This window comes from Patagioenas fasciata, chromosome 11 (assembly GCF_037038585.1).
Source record: "Patagioenas fasciata isolate bPatFas1 chromosome 11, bPatFas1.hap1, whole genome shotgun sequence".
NCBI classification, from domain to species: Eukaryota; Metazoa; Chordata; class Aves; order Columbiformes; family Columbidae; genus Patagioenas; species Patagioenas fasciata.
This window is the reverse complement of record NC_092530.1, coordinates 21306469-21332764: the sequence shown is the minus strand read 5'-3', so window position 1 is coordinate 21332764 and position 26296 is coordinate 21306469. Positions and strand designations below refer to the sequence as shown.

General features: G+C 42.5%; 1 protein-coding gene and 1 non-coding gene across 2 annotated transcripts; both read left to right on the top strand.

The window, feature by feature from the left end:
• Nucleotides 1–1317: 1317 nt before the first annotated feature.
• Nucleotides 1318–11637, top strand: PABIR2 (PABIR family member 2). The gene is made up of 10 exons (XM_065846280.2): nucleotides 1318–1775; nucleotides 2252–2330; nucleotides 3641–3697; nucleotides 4058–4101; nucleotides 4186–4240; nucleotides 4465–4566; nucleotides 5119–5207; nucleotides 5758–5822; nucleotides 8134–8230; nucleotides 9294–11637. Exons 1-10 carry the CDS (start codon nucleotides 1660–1662, stop codon nucleotides 9442–9444), a joined length of 855 nt encoding a protein of 284 aa, XP_065702352.1. The 5' UTR covers nucleotides 1318–1659; the 3' UTR covers nucleotides 9445–11637.
• LOC136106592 (small nucleolar RNA U109) lies at nucleotides 9068–9210 on the top strand. The gene has a single exon (XR_010652156.1). It is a non-coding gene; the product is annotated as a small nucleolar RNA U109 (small nucleolar RNA).
• Nucleotides 11638–26296: the final 14659 nt, after the last annotated feature.

The window sequence follows — 26296 nt, the reverse complement described above, 5'->3', positions numbered from 1 at the left end:
TGTATCCTCCCAAGGCTCTGTTTTACATATTCTCTGCTTTCTTAATCCCTGTTGCCATGGTCATTTGCGCTGCTTCTCTAACTCAGCAGTTTGTGATTTCCTCATTTCCACCTTTCAGCTCATTCTGTTCCATAGCACGACTCTGCCACAGCCACATCCCCTTTTCTCTGCCTCATTACCCTTCCTGGGGCCTTTGAGGGTCACCTTGACAGGCCCCACTGGAAAATTTGAGCACGCAAAGCAGATGTTTTTGACCTCTGAGCCACATTTTGGATATTGTTGACTTTTTGCTTAACAGTGTCCTGGTACACAGCATTTGAAGCTTTTTGCTGTCCATAGTGGCAAGGACATAATATAATAATTCCACAGTGAAAATAAATCGTAAAATCTGCATAGTCTGGTGATGTAATCAGATTTTGCAGGTGGCTTTTGTACTGTTAGAGCCAACATATGTCTGAGTAGATTTCTGTTCAGGGTTATGTATTTTGTTAGATACTGTCACTTAAATTGTCTTTTGGTGACTTTCCAATTGTCATATGAAATGCTCCTGCTAAAGCATGAGATGAAAATGGTGCAGGTCCCATGTTAAAACTCTGGCATTACCTTTAGTGAGTGGTGGCAGCGAGAGGGAATCAGCAGTACTTTCCTTTTGCAGAAGCAGATCCGAATTTTCCAGTAAACCAGGCTGATCGTAAGCATTAGAAATTAAGCAAAAGAAAGTTTTAGGTATTTACCTTCTTGATCTTTGAACGAGATGGGAATTCTGTGTTATTACACAGGAAGGTGTCGCTACTGGCTACGATATATCATAGTGTAAGCACTGGCACGGGACTGTGAATGGTTTTCCTCAGCAGCAAAGCAAGGCTGGGAAAAAACACTAGAAATCTCCACATAATTGAAGTTAAAGAGATAGAATCTAATCATGAATGGGGTTGCAAAGCCTTTTACGCCGCCAGCGCTGCCTCCTGCCAGAGCAGGGCACAAGGCCAGCCCGGGACTGACCCAGTTGAGAACACGCCGAGAGTTACGGGTAACGCCGGACTCGAACCGGCGTCCTCTGCAAGGCCACGCCCCCTGGCAGGCCACGCCTCCACATGACGCAATTTGTGTTTAGCGCCCATTGTACCGTTTTAAACACACGCCCTGCCCCACCAGCCAATCGGCGCGCGCTCCATCTCCGGAGGCTCTTGGGAGCCCGGACGCGACTGAAGCCGGGCCTCGGGAAAGCTGTGGGCATGCGCAGTGATGGGTTGCGGTAGTGGGGCGCATGCGCTGTGCAAGGCGGGTGGCCTTGGCCCCGCCCCATCCCCTGCGCATGCGCGCTGTGCGGCGGGGGGGTGTGCGGCCCGCGACGATCGCTCCCCGGCGGCGGCAGCACCGGCAGCACCGGCCCGGGTAGTGGGAGAGCGCGCGGGAAGCTCGTCTGTCAGCGAGAGCGGCTGGGGGAACGGGCCGCCCCCGGCATGGAGCGCTGCTGGGGCCGCCCCCCTCGCCGGGCCCGGCGCGCCCCCGGCCTCTGCCTGCGGCGCCGCCCGCGGGGCCTGTAGGGGCGGCCGCGCCGCGCCTGGCCGGAGGGAGCGGCGGCATGAGGAGCCGCTGCGGCCGCCGGCAGTGAATGGGCGTCGCGGCGGAGCGGGAGGAGCCGGAGCCGCCGCCGCGATGGCTCAGGAGAAAATGGAGCTGGACCTGGAGCTGCCGCCGGGGAGCGCCGCGGCCCCGAGCGACGGGGGCGGCCTGAGGAGATCGAACAGCGCCCCCCTCATCCACGGGCTCAGGTGAGCGCGGCCCGGCCCGGCCCGCGGCGCCAGCGGCGGCGCCCGGAGCCCCGGCGGCAGCGGGACCGCCCCGAGAGCGCCCTATCCGACGGGACTCGGTACAGAGCGGAATCGCCGCCACCGCCTGGGCCTCCTGCGCTGTCGGAGTGCGGCAGCCCCGCTGTCGGCCGTGCGGGCCCCGGCCCTCCTTGGGGAGCTGGTGCGGGGTGAGGCCTCGGGAACGTGTCAGTCGTTTTCTCGGAATGTTTGAGTCGAGGTGGCGAGTTAATGCTTGTAACTGCAGAACGGCAGCGTGCGGATCCCCCGGGTGCAGGAGGAAAGAGCTCTCCGGGCTCCTTCAGTGAAAGCGGTGCTTCTGTTGAAGCAAAATGGATGTTTTCAGGACAGTGGAGATGGAAGCGTGTATCGTACCACTGTGTGGTGTTCAGTAAAACACACCTTAAAAGTTGTTCACGAAGCTTTTTTTTCTCCTCCAGTGACAACTCACAGGTTTTTCAGCCTTATGTGTTGCGAACTCGCAGGAACAGTACAACAGTTATGAGCCGCCACAGTATGGTAAGGAATCCTAAGCATGTTTTGTTTACACTTAACAGGAAATAATTGGGCTGGCGAAATGAAGTTGAACTTGTTTTATATTTGTACTAAGTACCCTAGCAAGCTTCCAGGCTGCAGAATGTGCAGTTTTTTTCACCTGTAACTGCAACCTACAATGAATTAATACTGTTGCATTAGCTGTATGTCCACAAAAGGAGGACAACAGCTGAAGCTATGTGTGATTCCCAGTGTTAAGTGCAATCTTAAAGTTAATTTGGACCTGACCCTGGCTTGGAAGAGAAAACTGGTGTCACAATTGAAAGTCTTGAAAGGGTGAATTAATTTGTTTTAAAAATAGAAGACGGAGTCACAAGGCTTCGTTGACCTGTTTTTTTTGACAGGGACACTTTTTTTTGCAAAGACTGAACATTAAATGTCAGAAAAAAATCACTTAAAAAGGAGTAATTTATTTGCTGGGTGATATTCTGCCCCATAGTATAGAAGTCTGGTACTGTACAGTAATGCAGTTATTTAATTTTTCCAAGATGTTGCATTTCTTTTTTTCACCCTTGCCAAGGCAGGCATCTCTATGCCCTTTTCCACTGAAGATTTTCTTTCTCATAGGAGGGTAGTGAGGATTAAATATTGCTTTTCTCAAAATCCATAGAACTTAAACTCCTGGAACATGTTTCTTCTATGTCTTCTGTTCAGAAAAGGCAAGATGGAATTTTAGTTCAAAATCTTCTGTTACGAAATTTCTTAAAAGTAAGATCCTGAAATTTTGGAACTCAGCAAAGATTTCAGTAGACACCTGGGCATCCTGAATGTGGACTGTTTGGCCCATTTGTATGTGATAGTGGCCAAAGTTCTGGAGGAACTTGATGTGTAAAAATCACAAAAGTGAAGTAGGGAGCGCTGTTCAAGACTGAAGTGAAACACTGAGATTTCTCCTTTACAATAGCCAACTGGTCGAGTAAGTTAGTACAGGAGTTTGGCAGTAGGGATTTGTATAATGTTCATAGTTTAATTTATAATATCTTGCTTATCTAAATGGCATATGTAGCTATTTGTGTATTGGAGATGGTAAGCAATATCTGCTTGTAAGGCTGAGATCTGTGCTACTTGCAGAGTGATAGAATGAATTTGTAAGTGGTAAAACAAGTCTTTTCTCTTGAAGGTCAGAGTTTTCTTTTTCCAACATTATTTGAGTCATCCACATCTAGTTGTACAGCTCATTTTTAATTCACTAAGAATGGAGGTGATGGTAAATAGGACGTACACAAGCTGTTCGTGTGTGATTTAATCATTGTGGCTGTCGCTTTTTTTTTCAGTTGTTGTCATCATCTCCTATTCGTATTCCGAGTAGCAGACTTCACCAGATCAGAAGGGTAAGTGTAGTTTTTATCTGTACATTTAGTAACAGAATGACAAGTATTATATAATATTGAAGTACTTACATAATGGGAGTATCTTTCGTATTGAGTTTTTCATGTACTAGAGGAAACAGTCTTGAGACTTAATTTCAAGAAGGAAGTTCCTTGCAAGGCTTATTTTTGTAATGTTTAAACTAACTTGCATTTTTGAAGTGTTATTCAAGAGAAATGGTGAGCTGGGCTGCTAGCAGTCTCTTCTTTCTGGAGTGTTTCTGCTGTTAATATTTCAATTCTTACAGCAAATTATAGAATCAGGAGTGTTACCTGTGATGAATTAAATGTTATAGGGAAACTTATGACACTTTTCTCCTGCAGGAGGAAGGAGTGGATTTAATGAACAGAGAAACAGCACATGAAAGGTGAGTGATGTTGAAATGAGATGATAAAATAGCCAGAGTTATCCTTCCTTTTGGTAGCTACTGATGGGACTTTTTGTATTCTAGGGAAGTGCAAACAGCAATGCAGATAAGCCAATCATGGGAGGAAAGTTTGAGCCTGGTAATCTCTTCATAGATGTTTCCTGTTCAATTCTACTTTTACATTCAACTGCAAATTTAAGGGAAAGAGAGGAATTAACTGTGAAAATAATTTAAGAAGAACTAAAGTTAATCTGCTTTAGCTATTTTATGCATTTGGCCAAATGACTTTTGATAGGAAGTTTTGCCTTGTATTCTAAGGTAGTGTCCTGTACCATTGTTAAATTTGAAACTTTGTATTTACAGAGCGACAATGACTTGGACAAGTCTGAGAAATCTTCCTCCCCAAAGAGAATAGACTTCATTCCAGTTTCGCCTGCACCTTCACCTACAAGAGGAATAGGAAAGGTGGGATAAATGAAATACCAAACTCGGAGAACATTTTAGAATTTTAGAGCAAGGTGAACTGTAAAGATAAGTGTAACTTCAGTAACTGATAGCTTTTTATAAAAAGCATCACCAGCCAACAACAAAATCTCCCCAACCCGAACCCACTTTTTCTTGATTTCTAAGAAGCAGGTGCTTACCATCTGAAAGCCTCCAGAGTTTAAGCAGTGTGCCAGTTCTGTCACACTGGATGTTTTCAGTGGCAGCTATTTGTGCCATGTTTGGATGGGTTAGCGTTCTGGTTCTAGGGAAGCTGTGGAGGTCATTTAGAGTAATTGGATTTAGATGTGATCTTCAGCTGCCTGAGTTGGGGAGATGCTGGGGAAGAAGCACCAAAATCAGAATGTATCATATGTGTAGAGTGTAGACAAAGACCAGAAGCTGCAAATCTGTGTGGGGCGAATGTGTCCATCAGCTATGGAAAGGAAGGCATAAACTCACTGTGAAGGATGATTGGGGCACACTGAATTTGCACTGAAGACTGATGGCGAATTACTGTGACTTTTTCTGCAGCAATGTTTTTCACCATCATTGCAAATGTTTGTGAGCAGTAATGGATTGCCTCCAAGTCCTATTCCCAGTCCAACAAGGCGATTCTCCAAGTAAGTGACATCTGCAAGTAACAGGTACATGTTGGCTCAGATTCCAAGGCTAGCATGAAGAAGAGTTAAAGCTGATGTTTAAAGATACTTTAGTTTTAGAATAGCTGAAGTATTGCGGCATAAAAATGCTGTGAAAGTTCAACCTTTACCAAGGGTAACTTTATGTGGGTGCTCTTGTAGGAACCTTCGTCAACTTCAAGCTGGACTTGATAATTTGTGAGGAAATTCCTGGGTACTTTATTAATTTTGTCAGCGTGTCAATTTTATGTAAATATTACACACAGTTTATAAATGGATTGAGGTGAGGATGTGATGCACTAAAGGAAGGAGGAGACACTAGAAAATTTATTACAACTTTATGTGGCAGATAATCTGCTCTAATAGGCAGCACTTTGTTATGTATTTGGAGTCCCTAAGCATTCCAGTTGTGCGGGAATAGTTTTAAAGAATGTTTCATGTGATGTGGTTGTGTTGATGTGATGCTATGTATGGTCGTGTTCTGATTTGGAACCTTTACAGGCCTGACTGAGCATCAGTGTTCTCTCTCTAGCAGGAGGAGTCAAAGTCCAATCAACTGTATCAGGCCCAGTGTTCTTGGCCCCATTAAAAGAAAAGGTAGGTGTATTTACATTGTCAGATGTTTTAACATGGATGTAGTTTTGCAGCTGGATACATTTCTCTCTCTTCCATATATTTTGTTGTTCTGTAAATACAGAATCACAGAATGTTAGGGATTGGAAGGGACCTTGAAAGATCACCTAGTCCAGTCCCCGTGCTGGAGCATATACAATGCACTTCTATCAGCAGTGAACTGGAATTTGCCAGTTGTAATTTAAATATATGATGTAAAGTAGCTAGTCTAAAACACACGAGTGAAGAACTCTAAAACCAGGTACTGCTTGAAAGAGGCAAACTTTCTTCCACGTCAAATTAAATGTTATGAGTATTCGTAAGCCCTGACATTCCTAAATGTACTGCTGTAGAGTGCACACCCTTCAGATCAGCTTAGGAATGTTGCTTATCATGCAGTATCTTCTAAACTTAGTACTGAGTGTTTGTTTTTACTCTGGAAGTTCAGAAGGTGACTGTTGAGAGAAATAGAATAGATCAGTGCCCTTTCCTCCTGACGGAGCAAAACTGCATTCTTTCCTGGAAGTATTCTGTGTTGAGAATACTCAAATTATAGCCAAGAACACGTCTCCATAGCAGAACTGTAAGACTGGGATATTTGCAGATGTGCCTCCAGCTATGCTTATCCTTTCTGCATTTTTTTTCCTTAACTTAGGCATTCTTAACTGCACCAAAAGCACATCCTTGTATTTTACAAGAATTATATTTAGCCTTTAAAGAAAGTTAGTGGTTTTTTTTTTTTTTTAGGACTGCTTTTCCTATTGGATAAAGAATGTTGTCTAATTTATATTGAATTGACAGGGGAGAGAGACAGATTTTCTCATAGGTGCCAATTTACTGGATGTTATTTCCTAGGAATTTTCGAGGCATTAAAAATTAAACAAAAGTTCATCAAGCTCAATGATCAATAGGGAATAGATATGCATACTGTGATGTTTTACTTTAAACATTTTACAATAGACTTTACACAGACTATATTAAAAACAGTGTAGGTAAAGGCAGGATTTCCTCACCCTATCCACGTGCTCTTGAATCTCCACTTTGTAAAAAACACTCCACGAGTTTGCCTTTTTTACTTGAAATATCAAGGAATTTTCAAAATGTTACTTCATTTTAAAACATCTAATCCATTTAAATGAACCTAATTTCTTTTCCTAAATACACAATCCTGTTACTTTCTGAATTTTAGCAGTACCTTTATGGTTCATATTCTGCAGATGGGACATGGTAACAAATAGACACTATGATATGTGGAGGGAAGAAAGCAATGTAGTGAAGAACGTTGCACTGCTATAGGGAATTAATCCTGGTAGACTGTGCAGCGTGTTGTAGTGGTGCACATTTGTGAAATTTCAAGTAGCAGAAGGGTTACTTAAGTTGCTGTTTTGGGGTTTCTTCATTTTTGTTTAATACCCAGTGTTTCAGTCTTTTATAAAATGAGTGATAGTATAATTCTCTTGCATAACCTTAATATGTACTGTTTTGCTATCATGATTAATCTCTGTCAGCTTTTCAAACTGACTTCCCCAACTGCTGTGAAGCATAGGTAAAAAGCCAGAAAATTGATTTCTGTTTCATATGTTGTTGTCAAACCAAAAATATCCTGTAGCTGAATTCATGGTGTTTCCAATGTGTCTGTTGTACAGAAGCTATTAATGAGCTACCTTATTCTCAGCGCAGATTAAACTAAACAGATTATATGAACTCTCCCCCATCATGTTTAATCTTTTAATGTCAGTAGACGATTACAGGTACAAAGATAGTCTGATCCATGATGAGTAAGTGGAAATGCATACACGTGCCAGTTTTTTTGAATTCAGCTTTTCCGTAGAAGTGTGCATATGCATCAGAATTTGTGGTATGCAAGAGGGTGAAACTGTGAACCAAGCTGGCATCCTGTTTTCGTAATAACTAAGAATTTTAATGTATGTATTTTGGCTTATGTCAGTTGCCTTATCTCAACTGCTTCCTTGAAATTAAGTCACAGTAATTAGTTTGCTTTAGGTTATTTTGTCTGATCATAGTCTAAGTAGGAAGTGCCTGGTTTTGTGTCTTTGAGATTGTTGTAACCACTCAGATGCTACTGAAGCATTAGTTAAATTAAGGATGGACTGGGTGGTTAGACAACAGCTGCCATCAACTTCATGGGCTTGGTTGGCTGAATGAGAGGACTTACCACGTTACAGGTGCAACCTTGCTCTCTTATGGGACAAACCTCTCTTTTACAGTAGACAAGTAATAAATGGATGTTCCAGAGACTCAAGTGAAGCTTGATTATTTGCACTATTTTCCTTAGGTGAAATGGAAACTGAAAGTCAGCCAAAGAGACTTTTTCAAGGAACAACCAACATGCTTTCTCCAGATGTTACACATCTGACAGATCTCAGTTCATGGTAAAATATTTCATGTGCCCTGAAATGCCGGAACAGGGAATGTGCATTTATCACAAGCTTTCTTGATTTGTTTGTGCTTTTATTTATTTTCTTTTTCCCAGAAAAAAAAAAAATACTTTGTGTGTAGCTTACATATGTGTGTTACTGGGAACTATTCGTGCAGTAGTGTGGTGTGACAATGTTCCTGCTCCTTCGATCAGATCTTCCTGAGCAGACTCTAGCCTAGATTTTGTGTGTCACATCTTTTATACTGAATATAATTGTTACAAATCCCTGTTGGTTCATAAGCAAAGTTACTTCACCTCGAAGATGCTTCGTCATTTCAGTATGTTGTAGGCAGGGGTCGTATAGTATCTGTGGTTCCTATTGGAATACTTAGAAAATGTGTGTGAATAGTTACATAATTCATGTTGATACACTCATGATTTTTTTTAGTGTTATAGTCTGTCTCCTTTCTATATTATGATCATAGAAAACAGTTCTTTTTTGTGTCTAGAGTCAGATACTAAATATTCTAAAACATCAACTCTCTATTACAATTTCAGTTTACCTACAGGCTTTAAACTGCTTAGAAATATGGTCTGGGGTGTTGCTTTCAGCTAAATTGCAAAATCATCAGTTTATGTGCCATTTGGAATCTTGGAAGCTTCAAAATCCAAACACAGGACCTCCTTACTTACAGGGGAAAAACAGGTTTCAAAATCTTGCTCTGAGTAGTGCAACACTGAAGAACATGCTAGATTCTTATTATTCCTTTACTATAACATTGTAGGGTTTTATTCTCGACAGTTTTCACCTCCTTTCTGTAACTGGTAAAAATTGGAGTCTTAATTTATTCTGCATGTTAAAAAGAAAAGATTCTGCTCCTCGTTCTCATGAGGAGCATGAATATGTATATAACATGCTACAGAAAACAAGGAGTTTTCAGGGCTGCCAGTCTTGAAGTAGAGACTGAGTGGTAGTATAGGTCTCCTACATCTTTTCAACAAAGGCAACAGTACATTAGCTTTGTGCACAAACTCCATGTGCCCATGTTGCTGAAATCCGTTTTCTTTTTCCCCAGCCTGTCTTCAGATATTCTCGATGGGAGTAGCAGCAGCGTTGGCTCTTCCTCGGACTCGCTGACTAAAGGCAGCATAACCACCGAGTCCCCAGTGCCGTGCTCCAACTCCTGCTCTTCCTTCATTCTGATGGATGATCTCTCACCGAAGTGACTTACGGAGCTCCGAGCGCGTGTCCGGCTGTGCTGTTCCTTTGCTGTACACTTGTACAGAGAAACGAACTCTGATGCTTGAACCATTAACACGTGGATTATAAAAAGGAAAAACAATATTGTAACTGTAATCCTTGGTGACTTTCCAGTGATTTTGATTTATCCATTCAATGGACATTGTAGATCATATTAATGTCTGGTTTTGCGAATTTATTTTTTTAAACAAGATGTCTGCTCAGATTATACTAATTTTTTGCTTTCAGGAACTTGCGTACAGATTTTGATTCCAAGAATAGGTATATACCTATTAGTATTAGGAAAATACTTCTATCATTATCGTGGTCAATATGTCTAGGGAAGTAATTTGGTTTGGAAGGATTTGAAAATACTAATTTATTCTCTGGCACTTCTACCTTTGAGTAAAACTTCTTGCTTTTTTCAGTTGTTAGCCTCAAATTCTCTTACATAAGGGAGAGAAAAATCTGTTATTTTCTTAGTGCTGCTAGTTGTTTTTAGTACAGGAGACCACAGTGGGGCTAGAAATCTCACTCTATTACATTACAAAAAATTCTCAATAAAGTAACCAATGCAGTTGGCACATTTGCTGTCAGTGAAGAAATAATACTCTACAAATATGATTACAATAGTTCTCTCCCCAGGTCCTTTATCCTACAGATTGTATGAAATAAGGTCAATATTCAGGAAGATTTGACCAAGGGAAACGAATCCATGCCTCGATCTAAGAAATACAGCGCAGATAAGTTATTTAAACTACTGTGTAGGAGAACCATGCATGGCACCGTCGATGTCTCCTGTGGCATTGAGGTCACCAGTATTTTTGTGCCTTAGGGGACATTGTTACAAGAATTACGGAATGTAAACCAGAGGGTGGGTGGGAAAAGTCCTTTGTGTACAGGCTGTTCATAGAGCGCTTCCCGAGCCCGTCGGCAATGCCGCTTCCCTCCTCACCAGGTGCTGCCGGCAGCTTTGGTACCTTTGTGGGCCACGAGCGGCTCGGTAAACACTGTTTCTGAGGAAAGACTTTAAAAGTTTGGATTTAATATGAACTCCGCAAATTGCTTGGCTTAGGAGTTATATTTCAGCTATGAGTAGTCTTGATACAGTACCTTGGTCAGTCTGAGGTAAGACAATAGATATTTTACTTTTTAAAGACTTTAACGGGGCAAAATAAATCCGTTTGTAATCTACTGTGTTATGCTATTTATTATTTATAACTATGTAAAAAGTCTGTGGTGATGAATTATAGTATTTTTTTATGATTGAATAAGTTTTTTATGTTCAGTAATTGCTGGCTGGTTTGTATTTAATACGCAACGTTGTCTGCCAGAATCATAAGCTTCCATTTTTGAATGTTTGTAACATAAATGCTTTTGTTATCTAAAAGTACAACTTCTGATCTTTTTGAAAGAAAATAGCACTGAATTTAAAGTAAGATTATGTGCTTTAGAAGTGAGCACAATGTCTGGCAATACTGTCTGGCTAAGAAGGGGAGGGGGAGAGCTGTAGTTGTTTTCTGTTTCTGCCATTGAGTTTCCAGAAGATGTGTACATACCAGTTTATTTTTAAGAGTGTTTCCATTAAATTGTAACAAGTACCATAATGGGCCAACAGTGGCGCTATCATTTGTATGATCATTTTCACCTGTGGAGCATTAGTTCCCCACCTGAAATAAATGTGCATATTGTAAAATACTGTCCACTGGTGCCATTTTTAAATGAGCTCTGCAGTATTGAGTGTTAATTTTATTTGTAAATGCACAGTGCTATTTCTTGATTTTTTTTTTTTTTGATGTCTTAAATCGCTTAATTATTTTTTTATTCATGCTTGTATCTTCTCTGCCTTCTTGATGCTCAAAGAAGGCTGCTTTGACATTTGCAAGATATTGATGAATGGTCTGTGATGAACTCCAGCCTGTTACCTGTGCCCCAGTTTCATGATACCGTGCTTTTATTGGTACTGTGATTGAGAACCCTGCACAAGGGGTGGCAGAAGGGGGAATCCTATTGCATGCTTTCTTCAACCCGAGAAGAGCATAGGTATTGCTTATTTTTGGCTGATTTACCTGTACAATTGATGTATTCCAGATTTGTTTGTTAGTGGAGAGTCTTATATAAGTGCTGACCTTTGTAAACATTAGAATGTAAGCTTCATAAAACAAACGCACAAATATTCACTCTTGTTACAGCTTTTTTTTTTGTTGTGTTCTGGCTATACTCCACTTTAGAAGACATTGCTCTTTTATAAAGTGTATCCATAATACACACACATTGTGTCTGTTGTTTCAGAGTTAATGCCATTGTGTAGTGTCATAGGTCGCATCTAGGACCGTGTTCTGTTGCACACACGTAGCTCTGAGACCACTTGTTCACTTTAAAACTAAGTTTTCTAATACTCTGGCAGATGATATTTGTGCTTAACCGCACGGGAGTTGCTGCCGCTTACAGAATCAACCTATATTGTGCTGTAAAGGCTGGTGCAGCATCCTCTAAACTGCCTGAAGTTGCGTTTCTGAATTTATTGACTGTCTTGTCTGTAATGAATTAGATACCAGTTTGGGGAAGAATGCCAGCTGGTGCTACTAGTCAGCTTTAATATCTAACTAGTGACATCTAACAACTGTTTTTTACGACTTGACCAGACTTATTTGTGCTGAAGTGCCATGATGAGTGTCTGAGAATTCCTGTCTTCCCTCTCTCTTTTTATATTTAATAAGGCAATATGAATGTGTATCTCGTGCTGAGAATCACCAGTGATGACGTACCTTTAATGTTTTAACTGTTGAGAAGAAAGTTAAAATACCAGCGTAATTCAAGCAGCATTTTAGGCGAACTATTTTTAATCTGTTAATTAGCACAGCATTAAGATGTTGTTCTCTCTACGGCTCATTGACTAGCGCTGCCTTTAGATCCTGTCCAAAGCACGCTGAATCCTCATTTTGTGGGCTTAAAATGCTGGCAGGATTTTAGCGCTGGTTTAGAAAAATGTGTGTGTCAGCTGTGGAACTCTGTGTTTTGATAATATCAAGTGTTCTGAATCAGGAAATGGATCACAGTGTGCGTGTTTCATTCTCCTTCATTGAATTTCAAATTGGGGATCATGGGCCCGAAAACCTGTATTTAAGGGGCTGTTTTTCTGACTGTATGTGATTAAATACTTTCTCCTACAATGAAGGTAATTAAACTGTCAGTGAGTGAGAATGTAAATCAGAGTCCTGCAGGCTTTATTGGAAAACACAAAATGCACAAGGAAAGCTAGACTGTATAAAACCAGTAAAGTGCGATTTGTTTTCTTTTCCAAAGTCACGGCAAAAATAGGGGACTCATTTTAACAATTCAGAATGCTAAAAACGTTTTAAACATGAGGCTTTAACTTGGCACACTTCTCTCGACAGCACCACGCTGGGGGCTGGATGCAGAGGTTAACGTGAGCAGGCTTAGGCGGGTTTGGAACTCTCATATTCTGGTCACAAACACAATGGACTGGCCTTGGGAAATGATTTTTTTGCAAATATTCGCATCCTTATCTGTAGACCCCGCTAATAAACTGTGTGACAACAAAGACGAGAACTTGTTTTTCCTGGAGGAATTTCATCTGCATATAATCTTCCCAGTAACTTCATAATAAAAAAGCTTTGCATTAATATGGGTTGAAATATTCCATGAAGTCATAGGACTGTTTCATTTGCTTTTTTGGAGTAAAGGCCAAGAAATATATTTGGAGCTATACAAACTGCCTCTGGTATTCCAAAGCTATTATATAAATGGCAACTGTCCATGGTAAGTAGAAAGGGACTTTGCCTACCATTCAATGTTTCAGTCTCTCTTGAGATCTGTTAAATAATCCTTAGCAAATTTGGGGATGGATGTAAGACGGGTCAGTGAAGGTACCAGATGACCCAGTGAGGATGCGTTAACCACCTCCTTTGACTATAAATTAGAGTTTTAGCCCCGAGATGTAGACCTAACTTACCCAACAACTAATTTTCAAATGAAAAATGCATCTTTCAAGCAACTGAGTCACTCATGAGAGTCTGTGCTGTTCAAACTCAGAGGAAAACACTCCTTGTTGGCAAGTTGCAGACTGTTTTGCCCAATCTACCCCAAAAGAGCAAGCTCTGCCTGCCAGTCAGGATTAGAGTAGCAGCTGTCTCTGTTTTAGCCACCTTTGGAGAGGGCAGGGTGGTTGGGTTTCCTCAAGCACTGGTTATCTAATTCACAGCTAAGACCTTTGTCATTAGGCTAACACCAAAAGTAAATGTTGTTTATAGCAGGTCTGCTTTCTGAGAGAGTAAATAGGCTTCAGAGCTGGTTTAATCACGATAGTCCAGGTTTGCTTCCTGCTGGGGATAAAGATCTTCCCGTGAGCAGGTTTGGTGACGGGGCTCGGCGCTGCCATCCCCATAAGCACAACCTCCACTTTTAACTTGTACACATACCTCAGGGCTATCCTTTTTATTAGTGTACTGGGCACTTAACGGAAATCTCTTGTTTCAATCCAAACCATTTTGCATTAAAGCTGCTTTTTATTACTTGCTTTTAGATCTTAAAGCCTTTTGATATGGGGCCTATTGGGCCTTGGTCTGAGTTTTGCCTCTGATTAGCACGGCAGGGCAAACATTTTCTTTTTAAACCTGGAGCGATTTGTTTTGTTCTTCTTGCATTATGAAGTTTGGAAATGCAGAGTAGGGCGGTTCTTGCTATTAATAAAGAATGAATGCTAGCTTGGGTGATCGCAAAAGATTGTGGAGTTTTAGAAGAAATAAGACCTGAAAACACAGAATGAAGAAATACCTATTTTTAGCTGGTTTGATATCAGGATCTTTTTTTTTTTAAAATTTATTTTTAAATGTAGGCAGTAGTCTTTTGAACACGTCATTACTAATAGCGACTGAATCCAATATGCTTCCACCCCCAAAATACTTTACCTTACTGTGAAGTAAGAATTTAATACAGAAAGACCACAAGTTTTGTTCATCTCTAATGAACAGAGAGCACAGCTTATCTCAGGGCTCTGAATAATAATAAGTTTGAATAAAAATAAGTTTCCTGTGATTCCACAGGCCTGTGAGTGACACCAGGCTGTCTGGCAGTTCCTTTCTGTCCAAAAAGCATCATCTTGGACTATATAACAATTCTAACACCTTTACTCTCCCTTAGCTTATTTCTGAGGGCTATGAGATTTTTGCCTTTTACACAAACATAATTATTATCTGCTGTTAATTACTGTAGGTTGACTGTCTTACTAAACAGCTGTGGTAAAATTCCTGGTGGACTTGGTGGACTTTTGCATGTCTCCCATTTTGGGGTTTAACAGAGTATGGGATTTTTGATTAATTTTCAGATAATACAATGTGTGTCTTCTGGAAGAATTGTCCATTGTGTTTTGATTCTGAAAGGCATTTGAATATAGTTTATGCAGAAGCTTGTATAAAAGTAACTTGTATTTAACAACATGAGTCTAATGAATCTTGGAGAAAATGACATGAGTTTGTTTTTTCAGAGGTTGCCCGACTTAACCCTTGCATCACCTACAGAAACCTCCTGCATTCTGCCACAATCTCCACCACTTTAGAGCTTTTCCCGAAGTCAAGCAAGCTGGCAGAAGTGCCGGGCTATTATTTGTGTTGGGGTAGTTTATAGTGCAGATTATGAAAACCCTATTGTGCTAGAACAAAAAGATTTTCCTCGCCTCAAATAATTTGCAATTTAAATTTGTCATGAGAACTGTGACAGTTTATCAATGCAATGCATGGTTAACAATTTTTTTGGTATAAAATACTCAGGGTCTGTAATACGCAGGTAGGAAGCAGGTGGTATCAAAAACTATGGGCCAAAGTAGAATAAAGATGTAGCTACCATTAATTAGTCCAGAATGTAAATCTGAATGCTGTATCTGGCCTCTGACAAAGAAAACCTTTTGCTCTACAAGCCCCTAAAATGTTGGAAATAATTCAGCTACTGCCATGAACTTAGCAGCTCGGTCTCAACCCCAGTTAAGTGTCAACACTTCTCTACTTATGACCAGAATCTCCAAGAATTTGGAAGAAAAATAAATGTGAGGGGGGAGCTAGAATAAAAATGCCTCTCTGCCTATGATGTATGAGTATTGGTTTGAAAAATGATACAGAGAACAAAGCACAGCAATTTGGGACAAATGTGCTTTAAATAAGAGTTGAGGATGTGCTACATATAGTACGTGTAACATCTTGTTTGTGTGCAAGAACGGACTGTGAAAGAAACAGCTTTGTACGGGAGAAACAACATCAAAGAGCCTGAAAGAACCAGCACTCTAATAGGAAACATTTGCCTTTCGAGGACTGTGATTGCTGCTGGTCACTTCTTTTTTTTTCCTGATTTTCTGTTCCCCTCCTGCATTAAAACCCAGCAGCAGGGACAATGTGAGGCAACACGGGTAGGGTGAACCAGATGGGCAATCAGGAGGGGTACAGAGGGCTGGCTGCGTTTGTGTGTCCTTTCCTCCTGCCCCTTTACACTGAGTTTGCATCAGCCTTGAAGGGTACGGTTGTGTTTGCTGGCCAGATGAAGCAAGGCTGGATGCTCAACTGCTTGTCTTTAGCAGCATAGTCACCGGAGGGGATTGCTGGTTTCTGTCAAACACAGGGTATGTTCTAGACATCAGTGGGCAAAGCTTTTCACGGGGGTAGAGGGGAAATGAGAGGGGAATTGAGTGTGTAGGATTAGGACAGAGATGCCCAAAGAGCTGTGAGCACAGTGGGAGAGCATGGGGGACCTGGTGGGACAAGGGACTGTAGAGAAAGCAGAGCAGCAGGAGGAACGTCACCCAGCAGGAGGAGGTGGCATGGCAGGGCGGGAGGCTGGTCCACCTGCTTGGTGTGGAGAAAGCGGCGGTTTTCCTGTGGAGCATCATGGTTATCCTTGTTGCCACTCGAAGGCTCATGCTGTGGAAAAGGTGGTGTGGCTATAGCCGTGTGCAGACAGCAAGCCAACCGTGCCACAGCCACATCTTACAGCTGGCGCTTATCGGGGTTTACCAGATTTTTTTTTGAGAGTATCTGAAGTTTTTCAGCCTCATTTTGCATTAGCAACAAGGAACTTAGAGCACATAGCACTTATGATGAGCATAAGTGCCAGCACGCACAGTGCGCATCTCACTGCATTGGGTGCTTTGGACCAGAGGTGGGAAGTTAATGATGATCCGATGACCACAGGATGGCGTATCGTGGCTTGCAAAGCACAGGCCCGCACTTAAAGAGCAGTGGTGATACCAGCCCAAGTGTGTCTGAACTGTGTTCATCCCGCAGCTTCTATTGCTAGAAATTTCAAATGGCTTCTTTTCTTTTCACTCGCAATGTAACCTCTTCCTTCCAGATTGAATGCTTACTTTCCAGAGTGAGGTTTGGACTTCATTGTACCAATAGTCTTAAAACTGATAAAAATTAAAAGGTGAATGCTCTTTGATTCATAAGAATGAGACAATGCCATGCTAGAGGAGAATTTGACCCAATGTACTGGCAACCTGAAAGGAATGGAAAGGCCCTGCTCACAGCAGGAGAGGTTTTCTAGGCATATGCTGCATATCGGCTGTTTTCTCAGCCCCGTGAAGTCTTTGAGAAGCATGGTGTGGCACAGTTCAGTTTGGTTTAGTGAATTGCAGTGTACAAGCTGTTTTTTTTTTCTCCTGAAGTGCTGATGCTGCAGTGTTCCCATCAGACCGCACGCAGGAGGCGTCTTTCTGTTATTTCCCTGTGTGGGCACACACAGACCTGGATTTTGGAGAATTTAAAGCGGCTGCAGCACAAAAGAACATCTGCCTGCACGGAGTGAGAGTCTGACCAGGGAGCTGTGCTTTGGTGTCATGTCCAGGTGAGTGCCTGGGTAAGCCTGGCTAGAACATGCCTTGGTGTCTGCTGCTGCTTTTGACATAGACTGGATTATTTACCACAAACGAATATGCAAAAATAAGCAAGCAGCAGCTTTGGGCTGTGTGCTGGAGAGCTGCCTGCAGGGTTATAGCGTGGGCCTGGGAAGGTCTGACCTTGCAACTCTAAGCCAGCCTAGCGAGGAGGTGGGGGTAGAAGGATGAGCCTGATCTTCATGAAGTGCTTTGAGATCTCTCCATGGCAAGTGCTATGCCAGCGCTGAGTTCTGCCCGCACCGTTGCTGCTGGGAGTTGTGGTTTGGCCCCCAGATCAGCCACTGGCCCTGTCGTGCCTGTGCCGCACGTAGTTTTGACTTGGGTTGGGAGCGGTTTCGCTGCTCTTTCATAGTTTGCCTTCTCCTTCGCACGTCTCCAGCAGGAAGTGCAGATTCAGCAGGCATTGTGTGCTCCAGCAGCCTGCCAGCTGCCTTGCTGAAGCTAATTCACAATTCAAGTCACTCCTGATAAGTTTGCGAACAATGTGCAGTGATTTCTGAGCTAGATAGCAGCTGAGCTGAACTCGTCGGTTTCCAGCCTGTCAGTTGAATGAAGCCCTACGTTTATTTTGTCAAGATCATGGGTCAGACCTGGTTTTAACAATTTGTGCTGCTGTGATGTCTCATAAATTTTTTATTTTTTTAGGAATAACTTCAAGTGAGTGTCATCATTATCGTTAAAACTCTCAAGTGAGTGTGTGAAGGCACGAAGAGGGCACGCGGTTAGTATCGGTTTACTGTCAGCTAGGAACTGAACCCAGGACTTCTGACTTGCTGTTTAGTCCTTTGATCACTGCATAATTCCGTTACCCCCTGTACAACATACTGAAATAGCCTGGGAATAACTCCAGTGAATGCAAGAGCCGAGGTGATGATCTGTCAGGTAAGGATTTGTAGGTGAGGCTGTGCCCTCCCCTGAGCTGTGCACAGCTCTCCCTGGAAAACGGGGTCAGTACAGAACACGCACTACTTAATCTTGGTATGATTTATGAAATGAAATCCTCATGACTCTGTATCTCAGCTTGACAGATACTAGCTTTGTTCAGATGTGTGTAAGGTCAGGAGTCTCATGTGGAGCAGCCTAGAACTGCAGGGTGGGTTTGACCATTCTGAGCAAAAATTGTTACAATACAGTGGCAGAAGTAGGAATACATTACTTCTGCCAGATGACAGCAGGGTTTTTTATGTACAAGCTTGTGGAAGCTCACCTTGGTGCACTTTCCAAAGGGCATGAGGTCACAGCACAGGCAGATGTACATTTTGAATGTATTTGTCACTGCGCCATATGTTGGGTTTCTTTCATTTTTTTTTTTTTAATTTTTACTCCTCCTGTAGTATTGGAATTGGAAATTCAAGTTGGAGAAATGTGAAAGCAATTGGGCCTAATCCATTCCTGTTGTTACTCCTTTTGTTTTCACTGGAGTTACTCCAAAGCTGAATTCAGCATATGATGAACAACTTGTTCTCCAAAGTTGGAACTTAGGGGAGAAGGTTTCAGGGATGATCACGCAAGTCTGAGGCTCCTTCTCAAACAGCTGAAGCTCCCACAAGCGGGACAATATATAGTGAGTTCAGGTTATTGAATTTAGCACAAAATTCTAGTAATAAGCCCTCTAGTCATAATAATACATTATTATCCATTAGAACAATCACTTGAATGAAACCCAACTGCTAGCTCACTTAGACTGGATGGAAAAATCCTAGCTGTTGATCTCAATTAGCCAGTTGGCTAAACAGATACTAACCACGAGCAAAAGACAAATGGTTCTGAGCCCGGTGATCCTCGTCCCTCTTCCCTTTCCTCTCACCTTTTCTGGAACCAGCTGCTCCAGGGTTGCCTGATCCTTACACATTGACCTTCTCAGCTGCAGCCCTGGAAAGATTACAAGCTTTAGGTGTGTTTTGGTTAGATGTAAAAAGGACAGTGCTACAAACCGTGGAGAAGCTACACATTGCCAGCCGAGGATTGGTGGTATTAGGGTTTGGTTTTGGTTTTTGTGGGTTTTTTTTGCAGGAGAGTGGTTATTTCTTTTAAGAACAAAGATGAAACTCTTCACAGATCTGCAAGAGTGAACCAGTCCTCACTGCTGGTTCATTCCTCCTGTGTTCCTGTGAGCCGTTGGAGAGGTCATGGCAGCGCAAGGTCCCCGTGGTAAAATTAAACTTTTCTTTCCTGGAGAAATAACCATCACTGTCTCTCTGGCTCATTCCCTTTCATTTACTTTCTAAACAACTTAGAGCACAAAGGGCTCCAGAAGGGGTGCGGAGCTTGCAAAGAAAAGGCCTGGATGATTTTCTCCATTTAAGAGAGTCTTATGAAAGTCGTGCTTCCTCCTCTTGCCCAGAGAAGAGGATTTACAACAGATGCTCCTGCAGCCTTCACTGTGTGTCATTTGGAGGGTGGGGGATTCACCAAGCTTACCATGCTTGGGAGGCCAGAGGAGTTTTCTGCTGAACAACATGAGTCCTGTCTGACTAATGGAAAATCCAGAGCCCAACTGATGCTGGGACAGGAGATCCCCTTCTTGTCTCATCTTTACCATGTTGGGGCATGTCTCATCTGCAGCTCTGCTGTTTTCAGTGCCACAATCACGGTATTTCCTTGGTCTTGCTCAGGTTGAGCACTTCTCTGTTACCCCTCTGCTTTGTTTCTGACCCAGGGAGCGGATGCTGCCTGCTCTCCCTACCGCTCCTCCCTCTGGACCAACTCTGTGTGTAAGGGTCCAAGCTACAGTTGATACCACCACAGCCTGGCATGGTACAGAAAGTGCTAAGAATAGAAACAGCATTACAGGAAGGGGCATTTATACTGTTTATTTCAGCTGACTGGAAATAGAGGAAGCTGGTCTGCACTAATGGTCAATGAGATGCTGCTTTGCTTAGGTCTGAGGAGGTTTTAGGGAGAAGGCAGAAAACTTGATGCATTCCACACCTCAAGGCTCAGTGGAGCAAACACCAGATAGCCAAGGAAAACAGGAAGAGTTAAAACCTTAAAAACGACAGTGCAGTGGGGATTACTGCACCAAACTTTCGTTAAAGTTCAAGTAGCGAAGAGGATCTCTGTCATTTCAGGAACTGCAGCTCCTACTGTTTGTCAGGCATGTTGGTCCAAGACATAATCACTTCCCCAATTTGGTCATCAAGAGCACTGTAATTCGAACAAAGACTTTTGGGAGACTTCAACACCAAACCAAGCATGTTATTGCCTAGTTTAAGCACAGGAGAGGAGGGGATGTATTCTCCCTTCTGTGGCTGTATTTCTGCAAGGCGCCCAAACACAATATAAATGTCTAAATTTATACAATATGGGTTTGATAGAGTTAAAAGGTGGGACCTGCTCAGCCTCATGGTCCTCAAGTTTTGCCTTGAGAGCCCAGCATCAGGTAGGACTGTAGGTTTGTGTCTCCAGCCCTGCCGCGCTCTTATTTTGTCTTGGTTTTGGGTTTTTGCTTCACTTCCCTTCAAGCATTTGGCTCTAGGAGCTGGGGCATCTCATCTTTCACTTTGAAACTCTCTGTTCCTTCTAAGCTATTGAGCCACCTGGGAATTGCAGATCCTAAGAGTCTGGAAACTAGAAGATTAAAAAAAAAAAAAAAAAGCCATCAAAAACTGTATTGTCTTAATTCCTGGAGGAGGCAGATTGTAATTCATGTTCATGAATGCTGTGGTTAGGTGTTCAACCCATTTTCCCTGTAAGCTAAATTATTTTTTAATTTGTTTTGCCCTATGAAATATTTGCCTAAGGACTTTCTTCTATTCCCAGGTTAGTAGTAACTCCTGTGGAGAAAGACTAACTGCTTCCTAAAAAACGGAATCAAATCTGGGTGGAGGACACAGATAAGCCGCCTGGCGTGGAGCATTGGTGGGGGTGTTTTGCATGACTTATTTCTCCTCAAGTGACACGATCCCACACCGTACTCATTCGATTCACGCACGAACTTTTCCAGAACAGGGAAATTTGGGTCAGTTGTGAGCTGAATATCGCTTTCCATGTGGGTATGAAGGGACCAGATTTCTCCCTTGATGCTCTCCTTGAGCCCCCAGTGCTCCCTGTCCCAGAAGGGCTGTGACTGCCTGTTTTGGGGACTGTTTGTCAGATCTGTCTGCAGAGACCGCTGGAAGAGAAAGCATTGAGATCTGCGCCTCTGGGCCAGGCCCTGGCAAGTGTTGTGGATTTATTTTACTTTTTTTCCCTTGAACTTTGCTGAAATGCACGGCCATACTTCAGGACCTTCAAGGGCTGCTTCTCTAACCTGTCCAGAAGGATTACTGCTGCTGGAAATATGAGGGCTTGGACTACCCATTAACTTTATCAGGAAAGCTTCTTTCCGGCCAAGCTAGTAAGAGGTTTGCTAAGCGGGAATCTTGGGTTGAAGCTGCTCTTCTCATATTTCACAGATGGCCTCAATGAATGATTTACTAGGAGAGCGAAAGATTAGCCAGATTCCTCCAACTGCATCTTGAGTCATATAAAGCACTGGATTTTATTAGGGCCTAGACGATTCCTAATTATTTAGCCTCATTAGACTATTTTACAATGACTAATTGCCTTGTGCTCCCTTCCCTGAGAACCAAGTGTCTCCTGGTGAGAAACCCATGCTCCTTGTATGAGCCTGACCCACAGCTCTGGAACAGCCGTGCCATGAAGGCTTCGCCGTATGGTCAGGTACTCAAAGACCACAAGACACTATGTCAGTTAGAACTGTATTTTATTGGAGACCTTAAAATGCTTATGGAAGGAAGATGATAAAGGAAATACTTAAAATATGCAATGAGGTGTTTCCATAAAATTATCAAAAGCTTTGCAGAATCTTCCTATGGATAAGAGCCATTGCTGGAGAGTTCATGCAAGTAGAGGTTTGAGTGGGGCAGAACCTCTTGCTTTGATGTTTTACCCAGTCTGCAGGGCTCAGATGAGCTCTTCTAGGGGAAGGGACATTACCCTGTGTTTGCCTGTTATGAAATTTCTTGCATTTTTCTTTTGCACTTGGCAGCCAGAACTGACTCTCTATGGCAATTCCTACAGAGTCTGGCTGTTTTAGAGGCCTGCAGTACTGAATGAGATGTCCAAATTGGAAAAGCAGGGTTTAAAGTGGATCTACTTTTTCCTTTGGAGTGAGACTTGTTAGAGATCTTTGTTAAATTATTTACCAGTGGTCTCACAAGATCAATGGAACTTTGCATTTAACCATATGCATTATTTCCATCACGCTTTTTTCCCCTGTCCTCTAAATAAAAAAAAAACCACTATCATAAAATCGCTAAAGGGCTTGCAGGGATGAATTGCCCATCGCTATCGATACATGATGTGCATGGACCATAAAGTGTAAAGCAATATGGACATGTGCTGATCTCATGTAAACAGTCTTCGGTTTATAGGAGCCAGAGATGAGAGCTCTGAGACTCGCTGGGGGAATCAACCCCTAGCAAAAATGTTCAAAATATTTGGGCTTTAGCCAAAAGGCTAAGAAAAGAGGTTTTGTGTCTTCCTTTCTCTCTGCTGTGATCTCCTTATATGCAACATTAAAACCTATGTAAGAAACAAGGATGAGAAGAAACAGCCCTGACAGGCTAGTCCCCAAGGCATCAGAAGAGGTTCAAATTGCTCAGTCTGCCCCAGAAGTACAGGCATAATAAAATTTGCTACTTTTCAGATTTTTTGGGACTGAACCTACTCTCCAGAGATCCCTTTTAGCTGAACCTATAGCCTGAAGGAGACAGAAGCAGTCCCTGGATTCACCTTGATGAAAGCTCCCCCTCCAGTTCTTCAAGGCTAAAATTTTGCCACCAGCTGTAACAGGGTGAGGGAAGAGTTATAAAAAGTACAGGAATGCAAAATTCTGTCTTCTTCTCAGTAAGGGTAGGAATAAAACGCATGCATGCGTTTCCAGGATGCAACTTAATCTACCATTGCTTGTGTCTAGTATGAATGACCTGTGCATGGGCATCTGTTGTATGTAGAGTTTTTCAAGCACATTAGTTAGCAGAACAGATCCTGCAACATTTATTTTGAAATGACTATGTTCTCCTCACAATGCAACTGACCTGCAGGAACAGAATATTACAACTAAACATCACTTAAAAGCAAATGTGATCCTTTGATGTTAAAAAAAAAAAAAAGACGGCATTTGTCAAGTCTGTGTTTATGAGAGTAACACCAAATCTCAGAGGATTACTCACCATGGCAATTTCTGAGGATATTAAGTGACTCACCCAGATTTTATCCATAGACTGCCAGACCAGGGGCATCCCTGGGGCTGCCTGTGTGTGATCTCCCATCAGTGACCATCTAAGGTCTCAGAGCCCTGCAAGACCCCATCAAAGACTGTGCCTCCACTTCTCATTGCCAAGCAGATGGGACTGTGGATAAAGGTTTGAAAAGGCACAGTCAGAAGAGGGAGCAATTGACAGGAAGAATTCAGAGTCATGAGAAGAGACGTAAAAGTGAACTTCCTTGATTTTTTAAATATCATTCTCATTATTTTTAAATGTACGATCTTTTTGCCAGATGCACCGAATGGACATCTGGGATCTTGATGTCTTAATCTGAAAAGGCATCAGGAAGACCCCAGCCTTTCGCTGAGCATCCCACCATGACTGCGTGTTTGGAAGCTTGTGTTGGCAATGGTGGGACAGCTGTGCAATATACTGCTATAAAACTTTCCTCTTGCAATGTTGTCTTGCTTTTCATCCTATTCTCCCTGGAAGCTCTTATTGCCAATGCAGCAACAGATCTGTTCCTTCAGAAAGGGCTGTTCTCTGCGTGCCTGTCCTCACCCTTGCATGGAGACTGAAGATACCCCTTTCCGAAACCAAACAGGAATCAAAAAACATAACAAGCTAAAAAGGAAATGACATCGCTAATGAATTTATGAGACTGATTAAATATTTATTCCTCACCAATTTTTATTGCAGTTTGTCAGGATCATGTCTGAGCATGGCCAGGAGCGCAGCAGCCCCGGCTCGCTCGCCGGCATGAGGATGACTGCTCAGCGGCAGAGACAGGACCGGGTAAGAAAGGAAACAGCTGTGATCCCTTTTTTAGAGCGTTTGCTCCTATTCAGCCCATTAGATGTATTCCAATGTAAATAACCTTTCATATCACTTTACAAAGTGATTGCTAAGTGGGACAGAGGAGAAGGTATTTTGTAACGTAATGATTCCTGTCTTTTCTCTTTATTTTCCTGCTTGGTCACAGAAAGGAAATCTGGCTGGTTGTTAATTTGAAAGCATTTGTAGTGGTGATGGCATAATAGATATGAAAGTTCACAGGACTCTGGCAACTCCTAATGTATTGAGGCTTTCAGAAGAAAAAACGAATGTTGCCTGTAAAGGATTCCCATTTGTCATGAAAACCTCAGAATACCATGGGACAGCTGTTTGCCTGGGATCTGTATCTCAGATGTGAGGAACCAGAACAGACATGTGCTCTGTTGTACAAAGACCATAACCCCAGAGACAGGTAAATCATTCTTTATAAGGAACAAACTTCATATAGAATTAACTTTTTCTGCAGAAGATACTTTTCAGGTTTTGCTGGCTATCTGACATAATCAAAAACATGGTTTAAAATGCATAGATTATGGTATTTTATATTCTGGTGCTCTAGTGACTTCCTCTGGAGATGTGCTTGGCAGTGCTGCGAGCGTAGCTGGAGAGCCGGCAGGGCCTGTCTTGGCCAGGAGCTCTGCTGTTGTACAAGAGCACAAGGGTGAAGCAGGTGGCAAAAGTTTCCTGGGAGACGTTTGGTCCAGAGTCTTTCTTTACTCTCCTCAAACCACTCTGTGCTTTGCCTCATTCCCCATATCAAATAATTTGGTGAACTTTCGTTTGAAAACCAGAATTAAAAAAAGAAATCTCAGAACTTCAGCAAGCAGTGGGAAATTAGGAAAAGCCAGGCTGTGATGCCAAGGTAACACAGCCTTCACACAAAGAGTGAGCTACTGGAAAATCTCCTCCTAGTTGTCTTGATGTGGTTTTATTTTTCACATGGTATCTTTGCCTTGGCTTCAAACACAGTATTTGGCTTAAGAGTGACCAGGGTGCCTGGGAAGCCCTCATGTAAAGGTCTATAACAAAACAGAGGTGCTGCCATGAAGTTCAGATAGGAGAACTATTCCCCCCTGAGCTCTGCATGAGCCTCCCTGTTGGTAAATTTTTAGTGATGACTCTTCTTAGGTCATTCTGTATCAGGAAATGCTGCACTGAGCTCCCCACTGTGCCAGAATGTGCCAGTATGGTAAAGCATATCTATATGGAAGAGTTTACCTGATGTGAATTTCCCTAACTTCGGCAGACCCAAAGATTTCCTCCCATCTTTCCTTCTTCTTTCCACTTTTTGGTTATTCCTTCAAACGAATAAGTGAGCAAACCTTGTAAATAAGGGATGCCAAAAATATGCAAATAAAATAGCAAAATTAACCCAACTGTGGGCTCAGCGTGTGCAGGCATAGGAAAGTAAAAGAATATTGAATGAAGCTTTCAAACTTTGTTTCTTTGCCAAAGCTCAAACTCCAGACACTAATTTAGCCATACTAGCAATGCATTTAAGCGTATTCCTCTGTTAAGCAATATATTCCCTTCAGAGCAGCTCTGCAGCAGCTGTTAGCTACAGGCTTTCCGCAGGCTGAGGTCTCTGGGTCAGGAAATCTCTGTCTTCCACCAGCACATCTCCCCACACTGCTCCACACATGGGTGATTTATCCTTGGGCAAAGTGAGTTCCAGGTTTCAAAGCACTTTATCTCAGTTTGCGATGGAGAGGCTGAGGTCGACTCAGTGGTTTGCTGCTCCTGCTGGAAGGAGCCATTGTGTCTGGAGAGTCAGCGTTGTCCCTTGTCACACCTCAGCTGCTGCAAGACGCTCTGCTTGGCTGCTGCATGCTCACCACAAATTGCCGAAGCCGCTGCTTGTGTGCATTTAAAAACAGGCACTTTATT

Bases quoted from the DNA above. Each gene is read 5' to 3' on its own strand.
- PABIR2 (XM_065846280.2), top strand. From the start codon at position 1,660: ATGGCTCAGGAGAAAATGGAGCTGGACCTGGAGCTGCCGCCGGGGAGC. The intron at 4,102-4,185 runs GTGAGTGATGTT...TTTGTATTCTAG, and splicing joins AGAGAAACAGCACATGAAAG to GGAAGTGCAAACAGCAATGC. The intron at 8,231-9,293 runs GTAAAATATTTC...CTTTTTCCCCAG, and splicing joins CTGACAGATCTCAGTTCATG to CCTGTCTTCAGATATTCTCG.